Here is a 22172-nt window from a genome sequence, read left to right as displayed (position 1 = left end):
AGGTTTCACACGCTGCACTAAGCAGAAGGTGAAATGGATCTGAGCTAAACACTCGTATACAAACGTACTCATCATACGTACATAGTATACAAGAACATATGTGACGTTATAGTATTACAGACCTGTCCTTGTAGATGTACAACTGAAACCATTTGACAGTATCAGGAGCTGCCTCAGCCACCTCCTCTATGCTGCTTGTAGAGATAGTGGACAGGGTGAAGATGGTACCCATGGCACCAGCCGCTGCAACAAACTCCTCAAGCTAAATAAAAATTACTATAAAGCCACCTGACAAACTTCCAAGGACATGCATGATACGATCTTCCAAGAACATACATGATACAAACATCCAAGAACATACATGATACAAACTTCCAAAGACATACATGAAACATCAAGGACATACATGATACGAACATCCAAGAACATACATGATACGAACTTTCAAAGACATACATGATATGAACATCCAAAGACATACATGATACGAACATCCAAGAACATACATGATACGAACTTCCAAGGACACGCATGAAAGAAAGAAAAAAATTTATTTTCTCACTCCAACACAATAAAAAGATAATAGTTTTAATATGTCACACATCAGATTATTGTACATTACTTTAACAATGACTAGGCTAAATGTTAAAAATCATCTATTTATAAAAATTAACAAATATTTCTTTAAAATTGAAGAATACCTGATTTTTGGTTCCAGTATATGAACATCATGTTAAAAAAAACTATATCAGCGCTCAAAATGGAAGTTATTATACAAAATTGATAATTAATACACAACTTTAAAAGTTCTAGCTGAACAAAAGGTGTTATTCTTTATATGATAATGTAATAGGATTAATCAAGTAATATAAACTACAAAAAAGTGTGAAGTGCACATCAAAAAAACAGAAAAATGAAATATTATATGAGATACTGTACTCTGCTTGAATCAATGATACAAATTTCCAACGAATTTTTTTTTTTTAATCTTAGGACAAGCTTTGAAATTGCACATAGTCCTATAAGGACCTTTGCTATGCTTCTAGAGTGACAGGATATCCTGGATGGGTAAGGTTTGGGGTAGGGGCCATATCCTATTGTGATCCATGAGGAAAGATTTAGGGCACTAATCTCAAGTCATGTCCCCTCGGAAGAAGAGGAAGTCACCTCTAAACCAGCCTCTCCAGTCAAAGCAGGCAGGGGTGGCACACCCTTATGTCTAGAGGCTAGCAAGAACCTTTGACACTTAAGGAACGAACTACACCAACTCCAACAGTCATCTCCCACAGTAGACTAGACCTATCGAATTACTCTTGCACCCCAGAATTTCAACATTTGCAGTTAGTGATGTGCCGCTCCTGGACATCCATAAGGTTGCCCAGATTTAAGTGACACGTCGGTTTTTGCTGTGCCCAGTGGTGGGTTCAACTGGAAGGTATAAACCACCCAGAGGTGACCCCTGCTGGTTCAAAAAGGACTTGTACGATACAAGTCTTCCAAGGACATACATGATACAGAACTTCCAAGGACATACATGATCCTCTCATCATCACTCAAAAACACTAGACCCGCAAACTAGACCAGGTTCTCAGTACGCTAAGAGTAGTTTTGTATTGAAATCCAACTATTGATAATTTTTACACTTCTACCAGGTTATTGACTTAAGTTACTATTGAACAAGTTATTTTAAATATATCTTTTAAAACAAACGATTATCCACAAGGTATAAACATTTTCAATGATACAACTGTATAAGCATTGTATTTATCTGGAAGACTGAAAGAATATGGTCATATGACAGCCATGTTTCAGATAGAGCAACAATGATAGAGATAGTATTAGTCAAAGATATAGAGATATCTAGTCAGATTTGGTATCAAACAAATTATAGAATAACAAAGTCCATTATAGTAATTGGAATAGTATGATATAGATATACAGTAATGTGTATTCTTTGTTTAAAGTTTGACAATGAAAGAATTGTGAAGGCAAAATTCTATTTCCTTCATAATGTGAGTAGTGAAAAACTGTTTTGCTACCAATATATGACAATTTTTAATCATAATTTTATTTAAATTTGGATTATTTTTTAGATTGGAATTGTTCTTCAGTGAACTTTGATCCAATTTCAATCAAATTCTTATTAAGATCCAAGATCAACCGAAAAACTCTTTTTTAAATCTTAGTTGAGTGTAATAATTGAGTTAATAAACCCTACCCTCAAATCCTAATCTAGATGCAAGTGGTACACATTTTGATCAAATAAGACTTTTTGAAGACCATATCCAACTTTTAACAAAAATTAGAAATGAACACCCATTTCAACAATCATAACCCATTTGAGAAAAGTGTATATTGATTGCATCCTCTTTCTTAACATTCAACTAAGAAAATATTGTACCTTTAGCATTAGCACACTCTCCGGAGGGATGTGCCATTTTTTGCATCGCAGTCGGAGCGATCCCGATGGGTATGGCGACCTCCTCCCCAAACACTTTGGTGCTGCATGACAGTTGCGACACATCCACCAGCATACGCGGACGCAAACGCAACCTGAAATGTTTTTTTAAATTTTCACTACATATTTCCAATCTGGCTACTACTATTACTTATAGTTTTATGACTAATGGAATCGTTAATTTACATTAATGACGTCAAGGAGAGAGCAAAATTGATTGTAGAAGTCAGAAGTTTAATTTGGCTATATCCAAAAAAACATGATTTTGAGAACTATATATGTACTATTAATGATAATACAAATCAGCAACCCACCATCTTTTTAAGTGCAGCTTAAGAAGTAATGTTCATTCCTATACATCCCCCACACATTAAAATAGCCTTATTTGGTTTTTATAGAAAACAAATTTTTGACACGAATTTTCATTTACATATGCTTATTAAAATTTCATTTATGAACAAAAATGTTTTATAGTTCTTTTATATGTGTTTATTGACAAATTACTTCATGAAACATTAACAAACACTGTATTTTGTAATAATTGTTTATTTTAATATTGTTAAATAACTTTTTATTATTATTATTATATATATATATATATATATATATATATATATATATATATATTAACAAGTACTGAGCGATCAGATCCAATACCAACAAGAAGAGGCGTACCACAAGGATCAGTCTTAGGGCCAGTACTATTTATTTTATTTACAAATGACCTACCAAAGTACATGACACCATACAGTGAAACAATTATGTATGCTGATGACACTGTGCTCTTATTAGCCAGTAATAATAACGAACATTTGGAAATTGACACATACATATCTGTCAACATGGCACAACAATACTGCATGAGTAATGACCTTGTTTTTAATCAAAATAAAACTAAACAGATGTATTTTGGAAGAAATAGAAAGGACTCAACAGCACTCCCTGATCTTCAGAATGTAAACATGCTGAAACACCTAGGTGTAACACTTGATAGTGATTTATCATGGAAAAATCATGTAGACAATCTGTGCAAAAAACTAAGCTCTGCCATATTTGCCATAAAAAGAACCTCAGCAGTCAGTTCACCAGAAGCTTCAAAAATAGCATACCATGCCCTTTTCCAAAGCCACCTACAATATGGAATAGTTGTTTGGGGGGAACTTCAAATGCCAACCTGCAGCGCCTACTGAAATTGCAAAAGAGGGCTCTCAGAATAATGACTGGTCAAGGCCCAAGAGAAAGTTGTAGAAATACATTCAAGGATTTGAAGATTCTTACAGTTATTTCCATTTACATATTGGAAACGGTTCTCTTTTGTGTTACTAGAGACCTAACAAGGCATAGAGGTCTGCATGGACACAACACAAGACATGCAGGCAACTTCCACCTTCCGGCACACAGAACAGCCACCTATGCAAAAAAAATCATCTTATGCTGGAATCAAGATATATAACACACTGCCTGAAGACTTGAAGACTAACAGCCCACAGAACCTGAAGAAGGAACTCCGGACCTGGCTCCAGGAAAGACCCTTCTACAGCATGGAAGAGTTCTTCAATTGGAGGGACAATGCATGAAGACCCAACTCATGAGGAAGAAGATATTTTTTGTCTTTAAACTTGACATGTATTCTAATCTTGATGATTATGAATAAAGAATTTCTGATTTCTGATTTATTTCCTATCATAATAGAAAACACACAAAAATAAAATCTTCGAGTTCGGCTTAATAGTTTTGAGATACATCTACTTAGTGATTTTATGTACATTTCTACGAATCCATCCATTATGTCTCCATAAATAATCATCCAGGTCACCATTGTACATACCTCTGGAAAGCCTGCCGATTCTGGTTTAATGAATACTCATTCTCCGCCCCACTCTTGTAGTAGTCGGCCGTGGACTTGGGCAGCACTGACAGAGCAAACTCTTCATAATCGGACACATTACACATCGGTCCTTTGGACATTTTCTCACTGGAAACAATACAAAAGGCATATAAAATAAGAATATCTTTATTCATAAAAGTGTTATGTAACTTACATATTTTTAAAAAGTTACAAGAATTTTAAAGTAATAATTTAAGAATCACATTAACTGTATTTAGCACTTAACACACATTTCAATATACCACTTGCATGAGGAATCTTACATAAAAATAAACTAAAATGAACAAAAAGGAAACATTTTACTTATATGATCATACTAACCAATATTTTAATTAAACATACTTTTATAAATGTATAGGGCCTCTAAAGGCAAAGCCTGTGCAGAGGTTCCTTCATGTTAAATTAAATTCGTGATAGCTCAGATAGAATGTTGTTTTATTATTTTATATTATAAATTAATTTTGATTAGAATAACTCCCATTTATCAAATGTCTGCATTACTTCTAAATCTATACTTATGTGTAACTCTGATCCAAATAAAACGTTTTAACTAATAATATGCAGAAGAAAATTTATGTTTTGTTTACTTAATAGCCATAATTTCAATAGTTTTAAAAAATGTGTATACTTTTTTAATCACATATTTCTTTTGGTATTGTATTAAACATTTTTGGTCCCAAAAACAGTAGCTTTTTCTAAAAATGGTTAAATTGGGTTTAAGAACTTCTATTTTGTCTTTTTGCCTTAATTTATTTTTGTAGATATTAATTAATACAGGCAAATTACCACTAGTGAAAAAAAAACATTTTTAAAACCTTATATACAAACAAATATGTTACTGGAAAAATTGGTAAACTTATAAATAATGGATGAGATAACTCGTGTTAACATTTTCTTTTAACTTCTATCAAATTAATTTCTTTTTTTTATGATTAAAAGAGGCTTTAAATTTGTTTCAAAGGTTCCACTCCAGCAAAATATTCCATATTCCATTCTACTGTTCACCAATGAAAAATATAACATTCTCATAACTTCCTCTGTACATACATGTGTTGCAACATTGAATAAGACATATTAAAACCAAATTGGAAAGTGTATTCGCATTTAATATGTATGTACCACTTTAACTTTTTTTATTCTTCAGTAGTACTGATATATCTCTACAATCTACTAAATTAAAACATGTGGTATTCCTCAGGTGACCGCCTTCGGTGCACCATGTAAATAAATAGATTTTGAATTGAATCACGAGGAAAACCGTTTTCTTTTTTAGAATGGAAATTCAACCAAAGAGATGAAATGTGGATTGGATTAGTTCATTAATCCAGTAATAATTTTAATTAGTTAACAGATTTTAGAGAACATAAAAAATACACATAGTGTATGTTGTAGATAGTGTATACTTGTACTCCATATAATTGTAAATGACAGTCTGTAAAACAATTACATTTTAGCTTTCAGTTTTTACAGCTTGTGTCGACTTTATGTTATGAATAAGTGTTTCTATAACTATGGCTGCATCATTTATGAGTACCAAAGGGTTAAAGTCACTAAACATTTTTTTGTTTAAAGTTCATTTCCAACATTTCATTACAGATTTTTGACGTGCAACAACTACTGCAATAAAATATTATGAGGTATTGTAGTTGTTCTTGTCTTCGGACAGCAAAATACAAGAATAATCATGCATAAATGTTAACAGACTGAGAAAATAATCCTAAATTTGTTATAGTCAAGCATCACTACAAAATTTTAGGTCTTTGTATGTAATTTTATATTTACAATTTTATATATTGATTGTTAAATTTTATATATTTTATATAATGTTATATATTGATTGTTAAATTGCATATTTGTCTTTGACTTTTATATTTATTGAAGAATTTTATAACTATTGTTGATTTTTATATTTATTGGAGACTTTTGTAAAATTCATACATTTCATTACAACCTTGTTGCTTTTTACAATTGTTAATGCCTTCTTCTGACTAGTTTTAATGCAGCCCGCTGAAAAAAAAACAAAAAGAACTAAAAAAAACTGTCTCAAGCCATTAAGCTTTTATAATGTTGTTGTAAATGCTACAGTTGGACCTCTGTATTATTTTTATTTTATTCAGTCTTTAGAATAGCACACTGTTGCATGTACTTTTGACTTGGTCATCTAGACACTGTGGAAGTCTTACGGCAATAACATGATTTGACTTGATTGAAAAATTGACATCACGTGACATCATTCATTGACTGAAGTGTTTACATCAATTGATATACAACATTAATAACAATAGCAAAAATATTTTTTTTTAATTATCCAATACAATACGAAACATGACATGATGTTAGCATTAACCAGTCGGTGCCAAATAATTTCAGGCACTCAGGAGAGACATCATATTGTGGTAAAAAATTAAGTAAACTGATGGTAGTCTACATTTTTAAAATAATTGTATCTATTTAACCTATTTATAAATGCACATGATCTGGTCAGTTGTTTATATTACATTCTCACACGTCACACAAAAGAAACTATTCCATTATCAAAAAATTTTAGAATTAATTTTGAATGAAAATATTTACACCTTATACTTAGGTCCCCCTAAAGTTAAAAATATTATGTTTGTAAAATTTTTCATCAGTGTATATTTAATTAATTACCAACTGTGATGAAAGAAATGAACACATTTGTACCTAATTTGTTGTAAGCACCAGGATATACGTTTTTTACCTTATTAATAAAATGTCTAGTTCTGTTTTAACTTCAATCTAAAAGACAATATTTAAATATAAAAAAAAGAAATTTGTGGAACAGTCCTTAAGAGAATTTTCTTTAATTTTTTGTATGTATAGCACATTAGATGTATAATACATGACGGCACAACTTGCACATTTAAATAAGGTGTTCAATGGTTATTTGTAAAATTAAAACTTAATTTTGGGCAAAATGCAGTTCAACTTACGATGCAGACTATATGGCTGATCTAATTTTGATTAACTTTAGGAATCAAGTTAGATTGCCATTATAAATGTATAAGAAAAAAGTCATAAATTAATAATTACATTTGTCAGTTTTGTGTTTGATTGTGTAACAAAACTGATAGTGTAAATATCACATTAATTACCTAGTTTAGAAATTTTAAATAGTACATAAATGCAATTAATCATGAATGATGGTCAATGGGAAAGGTCCAGTACATGTAGATGTTACGTAAGAATTTTCATCAGACAATTAGTTTGTTTCTGTTGTTATAATTGATTACTCTTTGAGAATTTTGGGGAAAGAGATTCCCAAGCTAGTTGCTATGTTAGAGCCATTGATTTGTATTTATACAATATGTATCTAGCAAGCCAAAAATACAGAAGGTAGTTACACAATATGCACTGTATAAGCACACAACCTCATCTATTTTGAAATCAATAGAAGAAATTTTTCCTTAAAAAAAAACAAATCACCAGCCAAGCTAGTTTTGGCTGATCCAATGTACATAAAATGACTGAAAATCACCATTTTAATGGTCTTATATGGTTAGATGATGCTAATTAAAAATTTATTTACATGTCTGACGGTTGGTTAGTTTAAAATATGTCAAGCTAAGAAAAATATTATTTGAAAAAATGTACCATTTCATATTTTTAACCATATTGGTACCGTCTAATTTCGACCTCCACCAATTCTAACATGGCTGACAATCGATTTCTTTCTTAGAAGAAATTTCTCTATTGATTTAAAAAAAAACCAGGTTATGTGCTTATAGTGTAAAAAAAAACAATCTGGCGGTTGGTTTCTGGGTTAATACTGTGAATGAACAAATCTAGAAGGCGCTTGAGTTTTTTGTTAAATTTTATTTCCAGTAGGTCTCCCATTCAGGTTTGGTAAAACCCTTGATTAGTCTATATAATCAAGGGAATAACTAAGTTCACTCATGGACTCATTCATAATGTTTAAAACATAACAACTTCGTAAAAATAGGAAGGACATTCAACACACTAAATTAATCCTCTTAACTTTACCTACTAACACCAACCTTCCTGCAATAAGTAGCTGAATAACATAACTAACCTTAAATTTTGTCCAAGTTCTGTTGTTTTCTTTGTCTCACTGGAGGTCAAGAGTACCAATAGTCACAATTAAAACTTAACAGTTCAATCAATCTCAATGTTAAGAATGCCATAAGATAATGTGTCTGTAATGGCAATAGCATTTAATGGAATTATGTCACACAATAACTTGTACTTTACTCTCAGTCAGCTGGCAGGCAATGTTTACAGTGTTGTTTATCTTACAAGTTAGTTTATGTTTATCAAAGATAACACTCTTATCTAGCAAAGCTCAGATAGCTTAAAACAACTGTACCTGCTCAGTTATGTTAGACATTGTCTCAAATTATTTTTATATAGTAATAGCATTAAAATAGAAAACCTTTTAATTTTCTTTATTCAAAGTCTGAATGTGTTTGAAATCAGCATTAAATTGACAGCTGTGCAACTGTAACTTAGTATTTTAAAATGTTGGAACAAGATTGCATTTTTAATGGAATTTTGGTCAAACTTGCAGTTTTTTTTTAATGTTATCCTTGTTGCTAATAAGTTATAATTTGCAAAGACCACAGCAACCATTACCATTTTTTTAAATTTCCACATATAAATTGATAATATTTAAGTAAAGAACAGCAACATCTTTCAAATTATAAAACTTAACATTACAGTAACTTTTTTAAATACTGTTTATTAAATTAATTCCAACAATAAGAACAATTTATTTTGTTTAGTCTATTATTTCCTATATCAGTATACCTAATTTGTAAATTAAAACTAGCATTAAAATAATATGTTTGTAAATAACAGTGTTATTAAAAACTATTTAATGGTTGGAAGTAGTAAAAGTCGTGATTTTGTCATTGCATATTCAAGTTATCAGTTAAATTGATAATTTAATAGTTTCAGTTCAGTTTTGATAAGTATGTAGAGCCTTAATTAATGTGTGATATTTCTACATAATGAAATAGTCAAAGTAACTGAGGAAATATCCAAGTTTGTTCTTCATTCCATGTCATTCTTATTATCTCTTTAATTGTTGCGCTATTAAGAAAATTACAAAAATAAGACATATGATTTGTTTATTCAGTTATTTTCCAAATTGATATAACTGATTCGTAAATTTAAACTTGTTAAAATGATATAATGTTTGTAAATAACGGTATTATTAAGGTTAACTTTGAAATATTCACAAAAGAGTTGGTTAATCATTTAAGTTGTATGAACTAATCAACATAATACTTGTATTAAATATCAAATTTTTAAATTGTTTAATGCACAGGAAACAGTAAATTAATTCTTAGCCCAATGAAGGATTTCTTACTCACATCTTCAGTCTACACAGGTTGAAGGCAGAATGGTTTATTTTGCACATTGACCTTCAATTAGTACCCCCCTCCTTCTCCCTCTACATGTTTGGTGGTATCAAGGCCATTATAATCAGTTCATTCCACACTTAGTTACAGATAATATTTACAATTTTTAACAGAGGGACTCATTTGTCAATAAATGAATTTTACTCAAAATGAGATTACAAATGATGACCTTATAAATAGGTTAGATTGAATAATTTCGAAACAAGCTTTATCATTTTCAACCATGAGATTTAAAACTTCATAAACACTAACAATATCAGTAAGTATATTCATAGATTTTATTTTGTTTTTTTTTTTTAAGGATTTGTAAAAAGTGAAAATATTAAGTCATCTAATGGTTTATTATACAATAAAGATATGTACAGTACAAGCTAATCTTGACTTTTTTGTGTTTTTGCATATCTAATAAATGGGACCTTAAGGTTTGAACATTTATAATAGTAAACATATTTTATAAAATTAACAGCAAAATGTAGTTTATTTTAGTGTAATTACAGGAAACATGGTTTAAATGTTATGAACAAATTTCTTTCTCAGTCATTAAAGTTACTTTCCATTGAAAGTTTTTAAATATACCTATTTTAACATTTTCAACAATATTATTTTTTTTTTTAATATATGTTTAATAAATTTACATGTGACATGATATTGATAAAAAATTAACACATTACATGGTTTAAAATACTTACAAATTAAGTCAAAATTTAAAATAAAATTAATTATTTAGCAGCTTTTAAAGGTATAATTAATTTCAAATAACGATTATATGAATGGTTTCAATGTAATTCTCTTATTAAAGTGTTATTATTTTAATTAGCTATATCACACAGTTTGCATGAAATCGATATAAGAGGTTTGCTTATTTAATTTGCAATTCTAATTTGGTCATTAAAGAAATTACTTCATAAAAATTAATATATTACATACCATTACGGTAATAATGAGTTCAAATGAGGTCAGTCTCCTTCATAGAACTCTTTCTTGGCTAAACTTCATCCTCTGCATATCACAAACTTCACTAAGTTACAATACAAATGATTAAATTTCCATTATTTATTGATGTAGTTGATTATTAGTCACAACTCAAAATACACAGACTTTCTTTATCACTGTTATACAATCATTTACTTATATGTGCGTAAACACACCACGTTTTTACATCATCCTATACTCACTCCAGTGGCGTAACTAGGATTTGGCTTTTGGGGGTTGAATCTGATTGAAGAGTACATTAACCTTATGGAATAAATCTGCATAAATTTAAATTTAATTACAATATATGGGTCTAACTCAAAGTTACATATTTCAAACCGGTTGAATTGCTTTTTACATATATTTTTTAATTTTTAGTGCTTTGGGGGAGTTCTACTCCTTAGTTTTATCTTACAGCCTAGAACATCTATATGGTTGTGTGATTTGATTTTTTAAATTCTTTATTTCAACTATTGGTTTGAAACCATGTAAACAGCATAAAAATCATAAACAAAATTGGTATGTAAAATAACAACATACAACTTATTTTATATGTTACTCAACTGCACTTAATGTAACAACCAATTCTTAAAAAGTAAATTATAACGTAATATTGTTGTAAACAATAAATATAGGTAGGTTCAACACCTACTAAGTTATTTGAGTGTAATATCGATAAAATAGGCAATGGAAATAGAAATAGAACTTTTAGAGTAACTAACATAGAAAATAAGAACTTTCTACATTGCCAATTTACATTCAAAGTTATGCATTTACATCCAATGTATTGGTAATAGGTTAATCAATGTTATGACCTTCTTCTGAACACTCACCACTTGGGTTCTGGAAAATCTCAATTTTATTTAAATGACTATAAGAATATGAATCCTTACTATCCCTTCTTACCAGGGTGGACCATTTCCATGAATATGTCAAAACTGTTCATTATGCCTTCTCTCAGTCAATTTTTTGGTATGAGCTGATTGGATGGAAAAAATTCATAATGTTCTTCTTCTCCAAAATAAGGCCATATGACTAATTACCAATTCACATAGTTTATAATATTTTAAACCTCAGTTTAAAACTTTAAAAGTTCAAACTGCCATAAATCTGTATTTCTTTATTTAATGAAATATAATTTTCAAACTCTAGAACTATTACAACTTTACAATGAAATCACTCATACAACACAAGGCATAAGAGTCAATAGTATTCATGAATAGACTAACCAAAAACAAAGCAATCAGTCACTCTGTAATCTCTCTAAAAAAAGAATCATTTGTTATCATCGGTTCAAAAATATATCCAAAATGTTTTCTTGAAAAAAAATTTTATTGTGGCTTCAAGACAATCCTTTTTATTCACTTGAAGAATTCTGTTGCACAAAATTTATAACTCTCTAAATTTTATTGACCAAAATACTAAGAGATCGACAAATTCTATCCAATGAATATCAGTTTGATTGGAACCTAAATTTGTACTTACCAAAATTCATTTTATTTAAGTTTCTAGCTAATCTTTTAAAATAGAGACATCTTGGCTATATCTAAAAAAGTGAATTTGTCAATAACACATTGTGATTTTTATGGCAACAAAAAAGATTTTGATTTGATTGCTACTGCCACAATTTTTAACCCAAAACTTTTAATAACTTCTGAAGTCAAAATAATATGGTTTGGAATTTAAATTTATATATGGTACGTATATTTGGCTACAATATCTCCCTTTTCGTAGTCTACAACCCCTCTACAAGCTAGAACCCAAAAAAACTGTATACAATGTTAAATGGAAGCAAGATAAACATATTTGGTCTCTATCTTGAGAATAACAAACCGTGTGTTCAAATTGATATTAGTGTTTTCAAAGCCATCAACATACTTTTTGAGTCCGATAACAAAATAAATTGGTTTCCTGTGCAAATATTTTTATAATGTAATGCATGAACAATTGTAACACCCTATGCTGGAAAAAATAATGACAGTTGAATCAACTTTTAAGCCTTGAGAGAATTTCGCTTTAGAGTCAAAATTAACAATTGAGGTTTACAAAGTCTCGTTATTTTTAAAGCATCTGGATATTTTTGGATATATGAGGACCACTATGAGTGAATAAACTGGAAACGCCTTAGTTTGCATTGGATGGCCCAATTTAGAATTTGTAGTAAACACTGAACAAGATTCAGTCTGAACAAGATAATGATTACAATCTAGAGTATGATAGCAGCTTGGATATTAAGTTCCATTAGAACAATTCCAATTTGAAGGATTAATCTTACTAATAATAAATAAAGGCGTATATTTATCCAATACATACTTTTTTGGCAAAAAAGATGCAATTTTTTCAAGGTTTCTACCAATTGAATGAGTTCTGCTCGTCAAATACTTTAATAAATAACTGTTACCTAAAAATAACCTCCTAATATTTAATGGCATGACAAAAGCTTCAATATCTATTATGTTACAAGGTGTTGAAAGTCTTAGGCAGACTATATTGTATCCCATTCAACATTAATTCACACTCTTTGCTTAACAAGAACGTAGCCAGTGAGGGGATCCAAGTGGTCTGCCCCCCACAAATTGTCAATTACTTTTTTAGTAAACGATTATTATTATTTAAATAATTCAGTATTACTGACATGTACTGCTGAAAGATCATTCTCAACAAAGAAACGGTTCAAGAACTTCTTAAGGAACAAAATGGGGCCTTACTCTTTGTCTTTACGGGAAAATATTAGTTGTCTGGACCCCTAAAAAATTTTTCCTGACTATATTCTTGTTGCTGAAGTATAAAATGTAGAGGATAAGAATTTGCTGAGGTCTTCATTTACTCAATTGATACGATAATATATTCCTACCAAGCGTAAGGATTAACATCAGAAGAGAACAATTTATTCCTAATCAACTACCTATGATAAATTACAAGCTCTTAAGGACAAAATATATAATAAAACTAAATTATGAATAAAATCTTTGCCAGAATTCTTTTTGTAATTAGATAAGTACTCTCTAAAGTTCTTCTGTACTGAACGAACTAGATATAAATAATTTTGTTTGTATGCAAGGTGACAATAGGAATAGGTTATAGATCTATGCATTGGATCCAATTATTATACAGGGTATTTGGTAAACGTGTTCCAATACTCTGGTATTTTGTTCTACACATAAAAATGAGCAAAAAATTTCATATGATGGTATGCCCTAAAACCTTTAGTTTTCCGTCTACCTGTCTGTATGTGTTTTTTATTAAGAAAAAGTTATATCTTTTGAACCAATAAAGAGAAATTTATGAAGCTAGAGAATTTTATTAAAGTTTGGGAGACCTTTTGTAAATAAAATATTAACACAAAATCCTTTTACACAAACAAAATGGTGGATGTTTTTCCGTTTTGAGTTATTTTCATGGAATAATTTAAACGGTCCGCCATTTTGGAACAGGTAAAGGATTTTGTTAAGATTTTATTTTCAAAAAGGTCTACCAAAGGTTAATACAATTTTCAATTTTCATAATTTTATCTTAACTGATTCATAAGACATAGTTTTTCAAATAAAACTAACATACAGACATATTGACAGAAAACTAAAGGTTTTAGGTTCATATACCTTCATATGAACTTCTTTGCTCATTTTTATGTTTATGTGTAGAACAAAATCCAAAAGTACTGGAACACTTTTACTGAACACCCTGTAGAATGCTCTGAATTCTTTGAATGTGAAGCATAAAGAATGGAATAGGTCATGGGTTAGGATTACCATAGCCTATCACATCTATTATTATTTTAAAGGAGGATCCATATACATCCTAAGGATCCATCCATATATATGTAAATGACACCATCAATGTTTGCTATAACCTTAGAAAAGATCCTACTAGATTAGGTATTAACAAGCCAGAAATGAATCCTTCTGAGGTTGGGAAACATTTACTATATACTATCTAACGTATGATTGCATTCAACCATCCAAATGTTTACACAAATAATGCTACACAATCACTCAGCACTCTAAAAAGCCATTCACAACTTGATTTCATCCAGATAAAAAATTAATTTCACTCAAACGTTTTGTAGATAGCAGGTCAGGATATTATTTTATTGTACTATTTCCAAATTTGTCTGACTGAAAAAATAGAATAGGAAAGCCATTATTCAAAGAAAATGTGTATAAGCTAACTGTGATTTGGCCATTACAAACAAAGATCTTTCGTAACATGTAATCAGTATCAGTTCAAACAAGGAATGACTTGTATGAACATGTCCAGCTGCGTAATGGCTACCACATTAGATGATTCAATGGTTGTCACGATTGATGAGATGGGTATGATCAAATTGTACCATAAACAAGTCAAAGTAACATGAGCTAGTTTTGTTCCAGATCTGGTGGTTTCAAATGTTCATGGAATAAATATAACACTGGAATTTCAGATAAAAATGTTAAGTGACAGTGTTAAACAATAAATTATGGAACAGAAGTCAAATAAAAGTAATATTGGACGTTGTGTTACGTTTCTTTGAAAACTAACTAGGATAACGGTTGCATCTTGATGAACTCAGGAGGGAAACAATAAAATCCTAATACATGATTAAATAAATTTACTAAGTATTGTTTTATTTTAGTAAAAACTAAACAGGACATTAACATTTAATAAATCAACATATTTGTTCTTTGATTAAAAAAAATAGTTCGCAGCAATATATATATATATATATATATATATATAATTGTAGATTTTATTAAAAGTTTATAAGAATAATGAAATATAGGTTATTTTAAGGTGAACATTTTGATACCAAAATATTTTTCACTAAAAAAAATAATGACTGAATAGTAAAGATTTTACTGAGCACCATCACTACCTCTAATACAATCAAATTAGTAGCTCATTGTTGTCATGTTATACACTAGTTATAAAATTTGTTAAAACGCAGTTCATTTTTATACCAAAATGATATTTAAACTTTTTTATTTACTGTTAAGGTCGATAAAGAAAAACTACTAAACAGTAACAGAAAAAGTTAAAGTGGATGTATTTAACTTTATAACTAGACTCAGCGATATTGATGAAGCCTGCTTTAGATACTTTATTGGATATAATCAATGAATACAAACCTTATAAGTTTTGTATTCATTGATATAATTTCATTTCATTTAAAAAAAAAATAAGTTGTAAGATATATGCTATAAATCTTCCATAATGTTAATTTTATCCCATTTATCTCGATACATAATTAAGCTAATACACTGAATTTTTTTCTGCTCATTCTTCGTACTTTTATTTAGACACACACACACAAGATAAACAGAATTTATCAGACATTTTTTACAAACAACAAAATTTTTACTATGTAAATAAACTGTCCAAAAAAAATAAAAAATATTTCCCACACTTACAATTAAAATTGTTTAAACCCCTATTTCTATGATTAGCTTATATTACAAAAGATATGTAGTAAACATTGTAGTACTGTAGAATCTTCCTGAGCTGAAAAAAATGGCATCAAAATCTTTAAAACGCAAGTTTCGGAAATTACAAAAAGAAACAAAAGTAAAGCTATGTAACCGTTTAGTAATGTTGAGGACAGTGTTTAGTTGTCTGGATCCTCTTGTTTATGAAATATATCCTCAACCTTCCTTTTTTAAGAGTCCTGGCCTGTTTTATTTTATTTCGAGGTTATTAGCTACTTTTTAAAGTTTTTGCATTTTAATTCGCTCCAGATTTTTTATTGAATTCACCAGATGTTTTCATACAACCAAACTTAAATGCTCCATAGATTTACTCTACTTATATAACCATCAATAAATCCATAACTGCAGTAAAAACGCCATAATTCAGAGTAATTCCAAAATAATTTAACTTTTTATATAAACTCATGCAATTGACACTCTTTTCCCCCAAGTAAGAAAATTAAATTGAGTGAAATGGTAGTGTTTATTCAATTTGTATTTAAACATTTAATTGGCCCTTTTAATATTTGTTCTCAACTTTGCTAATTTTCAAATGGTTAAGTGGTACTCATAACATGTATCTAACATAGGTATTTAAATTTTGAATATATCAAATTTGTAATAAATATTACCGTAATGTACAAACTATTTGAAATCTCAAACAAAAGATCTTATTACACTGAAATTATTTGTATTTGTTTTAGGTTCCACTATTAATACATGTCAGAAGATTTATATATATAGATTAATAGTAATCTTTAATTAATTCAGATTGTCAATTATCAAAGTTTATAATATATTCCTCTTTATACGAACAAAAATCGCAAATTACATAATAGATTTACATTATCTCACCAAATTTGTTCAAAAAAAAACATCTGAACCAGAAAAAGGGTTTTTCACTTGCCAAAATACTATTTATGGTAAGTAAAATATAAATTTGGGCTACGTCCAACTTTACTTATATAACACAACTCTGTATCGATGGTCTGTAGGAGAAGAAACAGAAGTTGAGTCCAAAAAATTAGTTTAAACACACCCAATTAAAATTAAAACTAGGATGATATCAGGGATGTCATAATTAATTAAATGTAATAATTCAAATATTTCATTATTACAATTTTATTGACAGCACAATAACTATACACTTTGTTTCCATGGTAATACATTATGAAAAATCATTCCAAATTCAAAATTTAAAGAAGCAACATTTTTAGGTTTGTCAGTAGTAACATTGGATAATCCAGCTGTCCCTTATTCTGCAATACACAGTTTTAAACTATAAAACAAATTAAAAGTGGAGTAGAGAAAAGGTGAAGCCATCCACCATAGTAAATTCTCCTATTTTTCAATCTGAACTTAATTTGCAGGATCAAGAGTGATACATGAAATATACATAGTTCAACTGAAGCACACAACTGAAGTCAAAGTTCCAATATCAAGATTGTATCAGACGAAGACAATGTTTTGAGGTGCCATGATGAAATTCCTCATAAAAGGTTAGTTAACACAGAAATAGTTTTTTTCCAGGAGCGAAATTATGGAATAATATTTTTTGTACTACTCAATAATCACAATAAGCAGACCAGTTTCTGCTGTTCCAGGAATTAAATTTCTTGTGCTAGTTGTGTGAAATCTTGGAATTAAATTCCCCGTACAAGTTTGGTACACACCACAACAAGACGAGTATTTGATGTACCAGGAACTAAATTGAAAAACCAAATTTCTTGTGCTAGTTCAATAATCACCAGAAGCAGACAAATTTCTGTTGTTCCAGGAGCGAAATCTTGGAATGAAATTCTTTGTACAAGTTTAGTGCATACCACAATAAGACAAGTATTTGCTGTACCAGGAACTAAATCGATAAACCAAATTTCCTTGTGCTTGTTCAATAAACGTGCCAGAAGGAGACAAATTTCTGTTGTTCCAGGAGCGAAATCTTGGAATTAAATCCCTCGTACAAGTTTAGTGCACACCACAACAAGACAAGTTTTTGCTGTACCAGGAACAAAATCGATGAACCAAAATTTCTTGTGCTAGTTCAATAAACACCAGAAGCAGACAAATTTCTGTTGTTCCAAGAGCGAAATCTTGGAATGAAATTCCTTGTACAAGTTTAGTACCACCACAACAAGACAAGTTTTTGCTGTACCAGGAACTAAATTGAAGAACCAAATTTCTTGTGCTAGTTCAATAAACGCCAGAAGCAGACAAATTTCTGTTGTTCCAAGAGCGAAATCTTGGAATTAAATCCCTCGTACAAGTTTAGTGCACACCACAACAAGACAAGTTTTTGCTGTACCAGGAACTAAATCGATAAACCAAATTTCCTGTGCTTGTTCAATAAACGTGCCAGAAGGAGACAAATTTATGTTGTTCCAAGAGCGAAATCCTGGAATGAAATTCATTGTATAAGTGTAGTACCACCACAACAAGAAAAGTATTTGCTGTACCAGGAACTAAATTGAAGAACCAAATTTCTTGTGCTAGTTCAATAAACGCCAGAAGCAGACAAATTTCTGTTGTTCCAAGAGCGAAATCTTGGAATGAAATTCCTCTTACAAGTTTAGTGTACACCACAACAAGACAAGTTTTTGCTGTACCAGGAATGTAATCAAGAAATAAAATTTCTTGTTCTATTAAACACCAGAAGGAGACAAATTCTTGCTATCCCAATAGTAAAATCTTAGATTAAAATCCTCCCTACAAATTTAGTGAACTCCAAAACATACACATTTTCGAGACACATCAGTTCCAGGATAAAATCTTGAAAATATATTCATCATACAAGATCAAAAACAATGGAAAAAAATCACTGTAGTTCCAGACGAGTAACATTGCAAAATAAAATTCACAAATATTTCAAGTTGAACATAAATAACTAAGAAAGGTTAATTCAACAATGCAAGAATATTTGTACAGCTGGATAGTTCAAAATTAATTGTACATTGCTTATTTGTTTCATTTTTGTATATGTATTCTATCAATAAAAACCTTCTAAAATTAAAATCCTTTTTATTAATAATTCAATACATTTACAGTGATATTTTTTCCACAATAATAAATACAATATGACTTCAGTAAATGTGTGCCATATATTTTATATCAAGATATTTGCATGAACTTAAATATAATGAAATATTTTAACCACATTAGGCCTACTTCATAAATAGGAAATAGTTAAAAATCAAATCACTTTATAAAGAGTTATCTACGACACATAATACAACTTGCATGACAATAATCAGTTAGCTAACTCATCATTTGCATTGGTTTTCCAAAAAATTTTGTTTTCAAAAATAAAATTTGAAAGAGAAATACAATTTAATATTACAACTTAGATTTGTGTTTTTATATAGACTGTTACATTTTCAATTTTCAATTCGAGTTATAAGGACCTGCCTTGTTGATATAGAAACCACAAATATAATAAGTAGAGGAACTATAAAGTGGATGTTGAGTGGTTCTGTATGGGTGGAGGGAGCGGGGAGGGGATGTCTGCAACACCGAAACAGCACTGCAACCTTTTGTCGACGACAAATGTTGGCGACATAAGTCACAACTCTTTGATCTTTACCGACTCTCAGTGGAAAACAAAAATTGTGTTGCAGACAAGCCAAGTCTGTCTGCAACACATATTGTTGCCAACAAAATAAAAGCTGTTTTGTGAACAGTTGTCAACAACTGTCGTAAACACGTCTGCAACTCTGGTGTAAACGCAGCTTTTAGGTTGTACTTTAGCACTCATTTAACAAGTCTGTTGTCCAGGCTAACATTGCATGTAAGTGCATTCAAGATGATGTAAATACGAGGGTTATCCAGAAAGTAGATTACATTTCGCTCTGTGTTTGAGACGGGACTATCACGGCCATTTGATGTCAGGGCGTTTCTCTGTTCAGTGGCTATTCAGCCGTGATAGTGGGAAGTTACTGTCATTCCTTGTTCTTTTACAATAGCAGTTTAAAATGTGTGACGCAACTGAAAATCCAGCTAGTTGTAAAGTGGTCAGTTATATGGTTTTTCTTGGCTAAACACAATAAAACAATTGAGATTTATCGCCAATTCTGTGAAGTTTATAGGAACGAAGTGATTACTAAAGGTGAAGTGCGTCAGTGGTGTATTAGGTTTAAAAATGGCCAAACTAATGTGCATGATGACAAAAAAAGTGGACGGCCAAGCATTGCCATATATTTTTTTAATAGGGACCCTATGACTCTATTTTTGTGCATTGCCTGCAGCAAAAAAAAAAACAACTAGTCAATGTTAATTAGAACACTACTTACATTAAATATCATTTATTCACATAACACTGTACATAAACAGTGTTATATTTACATCATTATTAATTTATGAGACTGTATAATAAAACAACAAATAACAATGTAGGGATGAATTTATCCTACATTGACCTTAAATATTGTTTTATTAACATTTATTTTCATTACGCATACACAAATTCTTACAATTAATGAAATGGCATACCTATTACCTAACATCTTTCAACTCTTTATTAAATTTATTCATGGTTTTGTTTTTATTCTTTTTTATTAAAGCTTTGGTTCAATAAGTTTAAATATTTCTGACAAACTTTTTATGTTGCACTAAATTAGAAATATTTTCTATGTTTCGTATAAGTGAGTAAGTCATTCTCTTTAACTCATATTTATTTTATTCATACTATAAAACCAGTTGAATATATAAAAATGTTAAATACTGTACTTTTCTATTTTATATGGAAAAAATAAACTCCTTAGATCTATAATATACTATTTTTGGTACTTAATATAAGATATTAATTCCTTCAACAACTAATTGTTATTATTATATTTAAGAAAGAAATGAAATTAGCTGTATAATTATTTAAAAGTTTTTCCCGAAATTTATATATATATATATATATAAAAATTATATATATAACAATTTTACTTTTTTTTTACTTTTTACATCAGGAGCTAAAATGTATTAAATACACTAGTATATTGTCTATATATATATATATATATATATATATATATATATATATATATATATAAATTATATATATAACAATTTATATATATATATATATATATATATATATATATATATATATATATATATCTTATATATATAAAAATCTTGAGTCACGATGTATGTTGCCAATAAACTCCAAAACGACTGAACCAATTTCAATCAAATTTCACATGTATCCGTAATTTAGTCTAACTTAGAAGATAGGATAGTTATTATCTGAATTATTCGCTTATGTCGTGAATATAAACGAATAAAATGAAGAAAAGTTTTCAAAGCGCCTGCACATTATAACCTGCAATTACGAGATAGATACGTATATTAAACAGTGAAACACTATTTGAAGGCGCTAAGTTATGATGTATAATTGTCTAAACTAAATTTTTGGTTGAACTTAAAGGTTGAGTGGTAGACCACTTTGTAATAAAATACATTATGCATGTACAATACATTTTTGACATATTTTCTTGATCGTGACATCAAGGTAAAATCTACATCGGGGTTGGAAATATAATTTACTTCAACCAGAAATGCTCATACGCGGGCAAAACTTACGAAAAGCGTGCGAAGCCGCGGGAAACAGCTAGTATATATATAAAAATTTAGACAATATACTAGTGTATTTAATACATTTTAGCTCCTGATGTAAAAAGTAATATTGGTTCCATAAAATCATTAATGGTGTGATGTGTAATAAAGACTGAGAGGAAATGGTACAATCTGTCGATATATCTAAGCTATAAAGTTTCAGAGAGATAAGAAATATCAATGTTTTGGAGTTAAATCAACACTCGCACGTCTCCGTTCTGACTGTAGTTTAACAGCTGTTCTGTCGACAGAGCAGAATGCAAGAGCGCTGAGTAGAGCTGCAGACATCAGCGTCGGCAGGAGAATGTGAAGTCCGAGGTGACTGGAGCAGAAGAAACTCAGGGACACACACATCGCCTGATGGAAAAAATAAAATCTATGAAAATTAGTATTTCTTTGTCTGTGGCAAA

The 22172-nt window shown here is 29.8% G+C and overlaps 2 protein-coding genes and 1 long non-coding RNA gene across 5 annotated transcripts in view; 1 reads left to right on the top strand and 2 right to left on the bottom strand.

The window, feature by feature from the left end:
• Nucleotides 1-10697, bottom strand: part of LOC124364206 (peroxisomal (S)-2-hydroxy-acid oxidase GLO3) — a 17345-nt gene extending 6648 nt beyond the window's left edge. Inside the window, exons 1-4 of one of the 3 annotated variants that reach the window (XM_046819519.1) lie at nucleotides 10679-10697; nucleotides 4287-4433; nucleotides 2402-2553; nucleotides 123-243 (exon numbers count right to left, since the gene is read on the bottom strand). In XM_046819519.1, the coding sequence (XP_046675475.1) occupies nucleotides 123-243; nucleotides 2402-2553; nucleotides 4287-4426 (413 nt within the window). In that variant the 5' untranslated portion in view covers nucleotides 4427-4433; nucleotides 10679-10697. Of the gene's footprint in view, nucleotides 1-122; nucleotides 244-2401; nucleotides 2554-4286; nucleotides 4434-8400; nucleotides 8568-9703; nucleotides 9778-10678 lie in introns of those variants that run through there. The other 2 variants (XM_046819517.1, XM_046819518.1) reach the window with 2 other exon arrangements.
• LOC124364209 lies at nucleotides 9841-22172 on the top strand. Its single transcript, XR_006922588.1, has 3 exons — nucleotides 9841-10010; nucleotides 17535-17663; nucleotides 22014-22172. It is a non-coding gene; the product is annotated as an uncharacterized LOC124364209 (long non-coding RNA).
• Nucleotides 21782-22172, bottom strand: part of LOC124364205 (UNC93-like protein MFSD11) — a 32118-nt gene continuing 31727 nt past the window's right edge. The window contains exon 8 of the mRNA XM_046819516.1: nucleotides 21782-22119. Within this exon, the coding sequence (XP_046675472.1) occupies nucleotides 21940-22119 (180 nt within the window). The 3' untranslated portion in view covers nucleotides 21782-21939. The remainder of the gene's footprint in view (nucleotides 22120-22172) is intronic.

Source organism: Homalodisca vitripennis, chromosome 6 (assembly GCF_021130785.1).
Source record: "Homalodisca vitripennis isolate AUS2020 chromosome 6, UT_GWSS_2.1, whole genome shotgun sequence".
Lineage (NCBI taxonomy): Eukaryota > Metazoa > Arthropoda > Insecta > Hemiptera > Cicadellidae > Homalodisca > Homalodisca vitripennis.
This window is presented reverse-complemented; position numbering and strand designations above follow the sequence as displayed.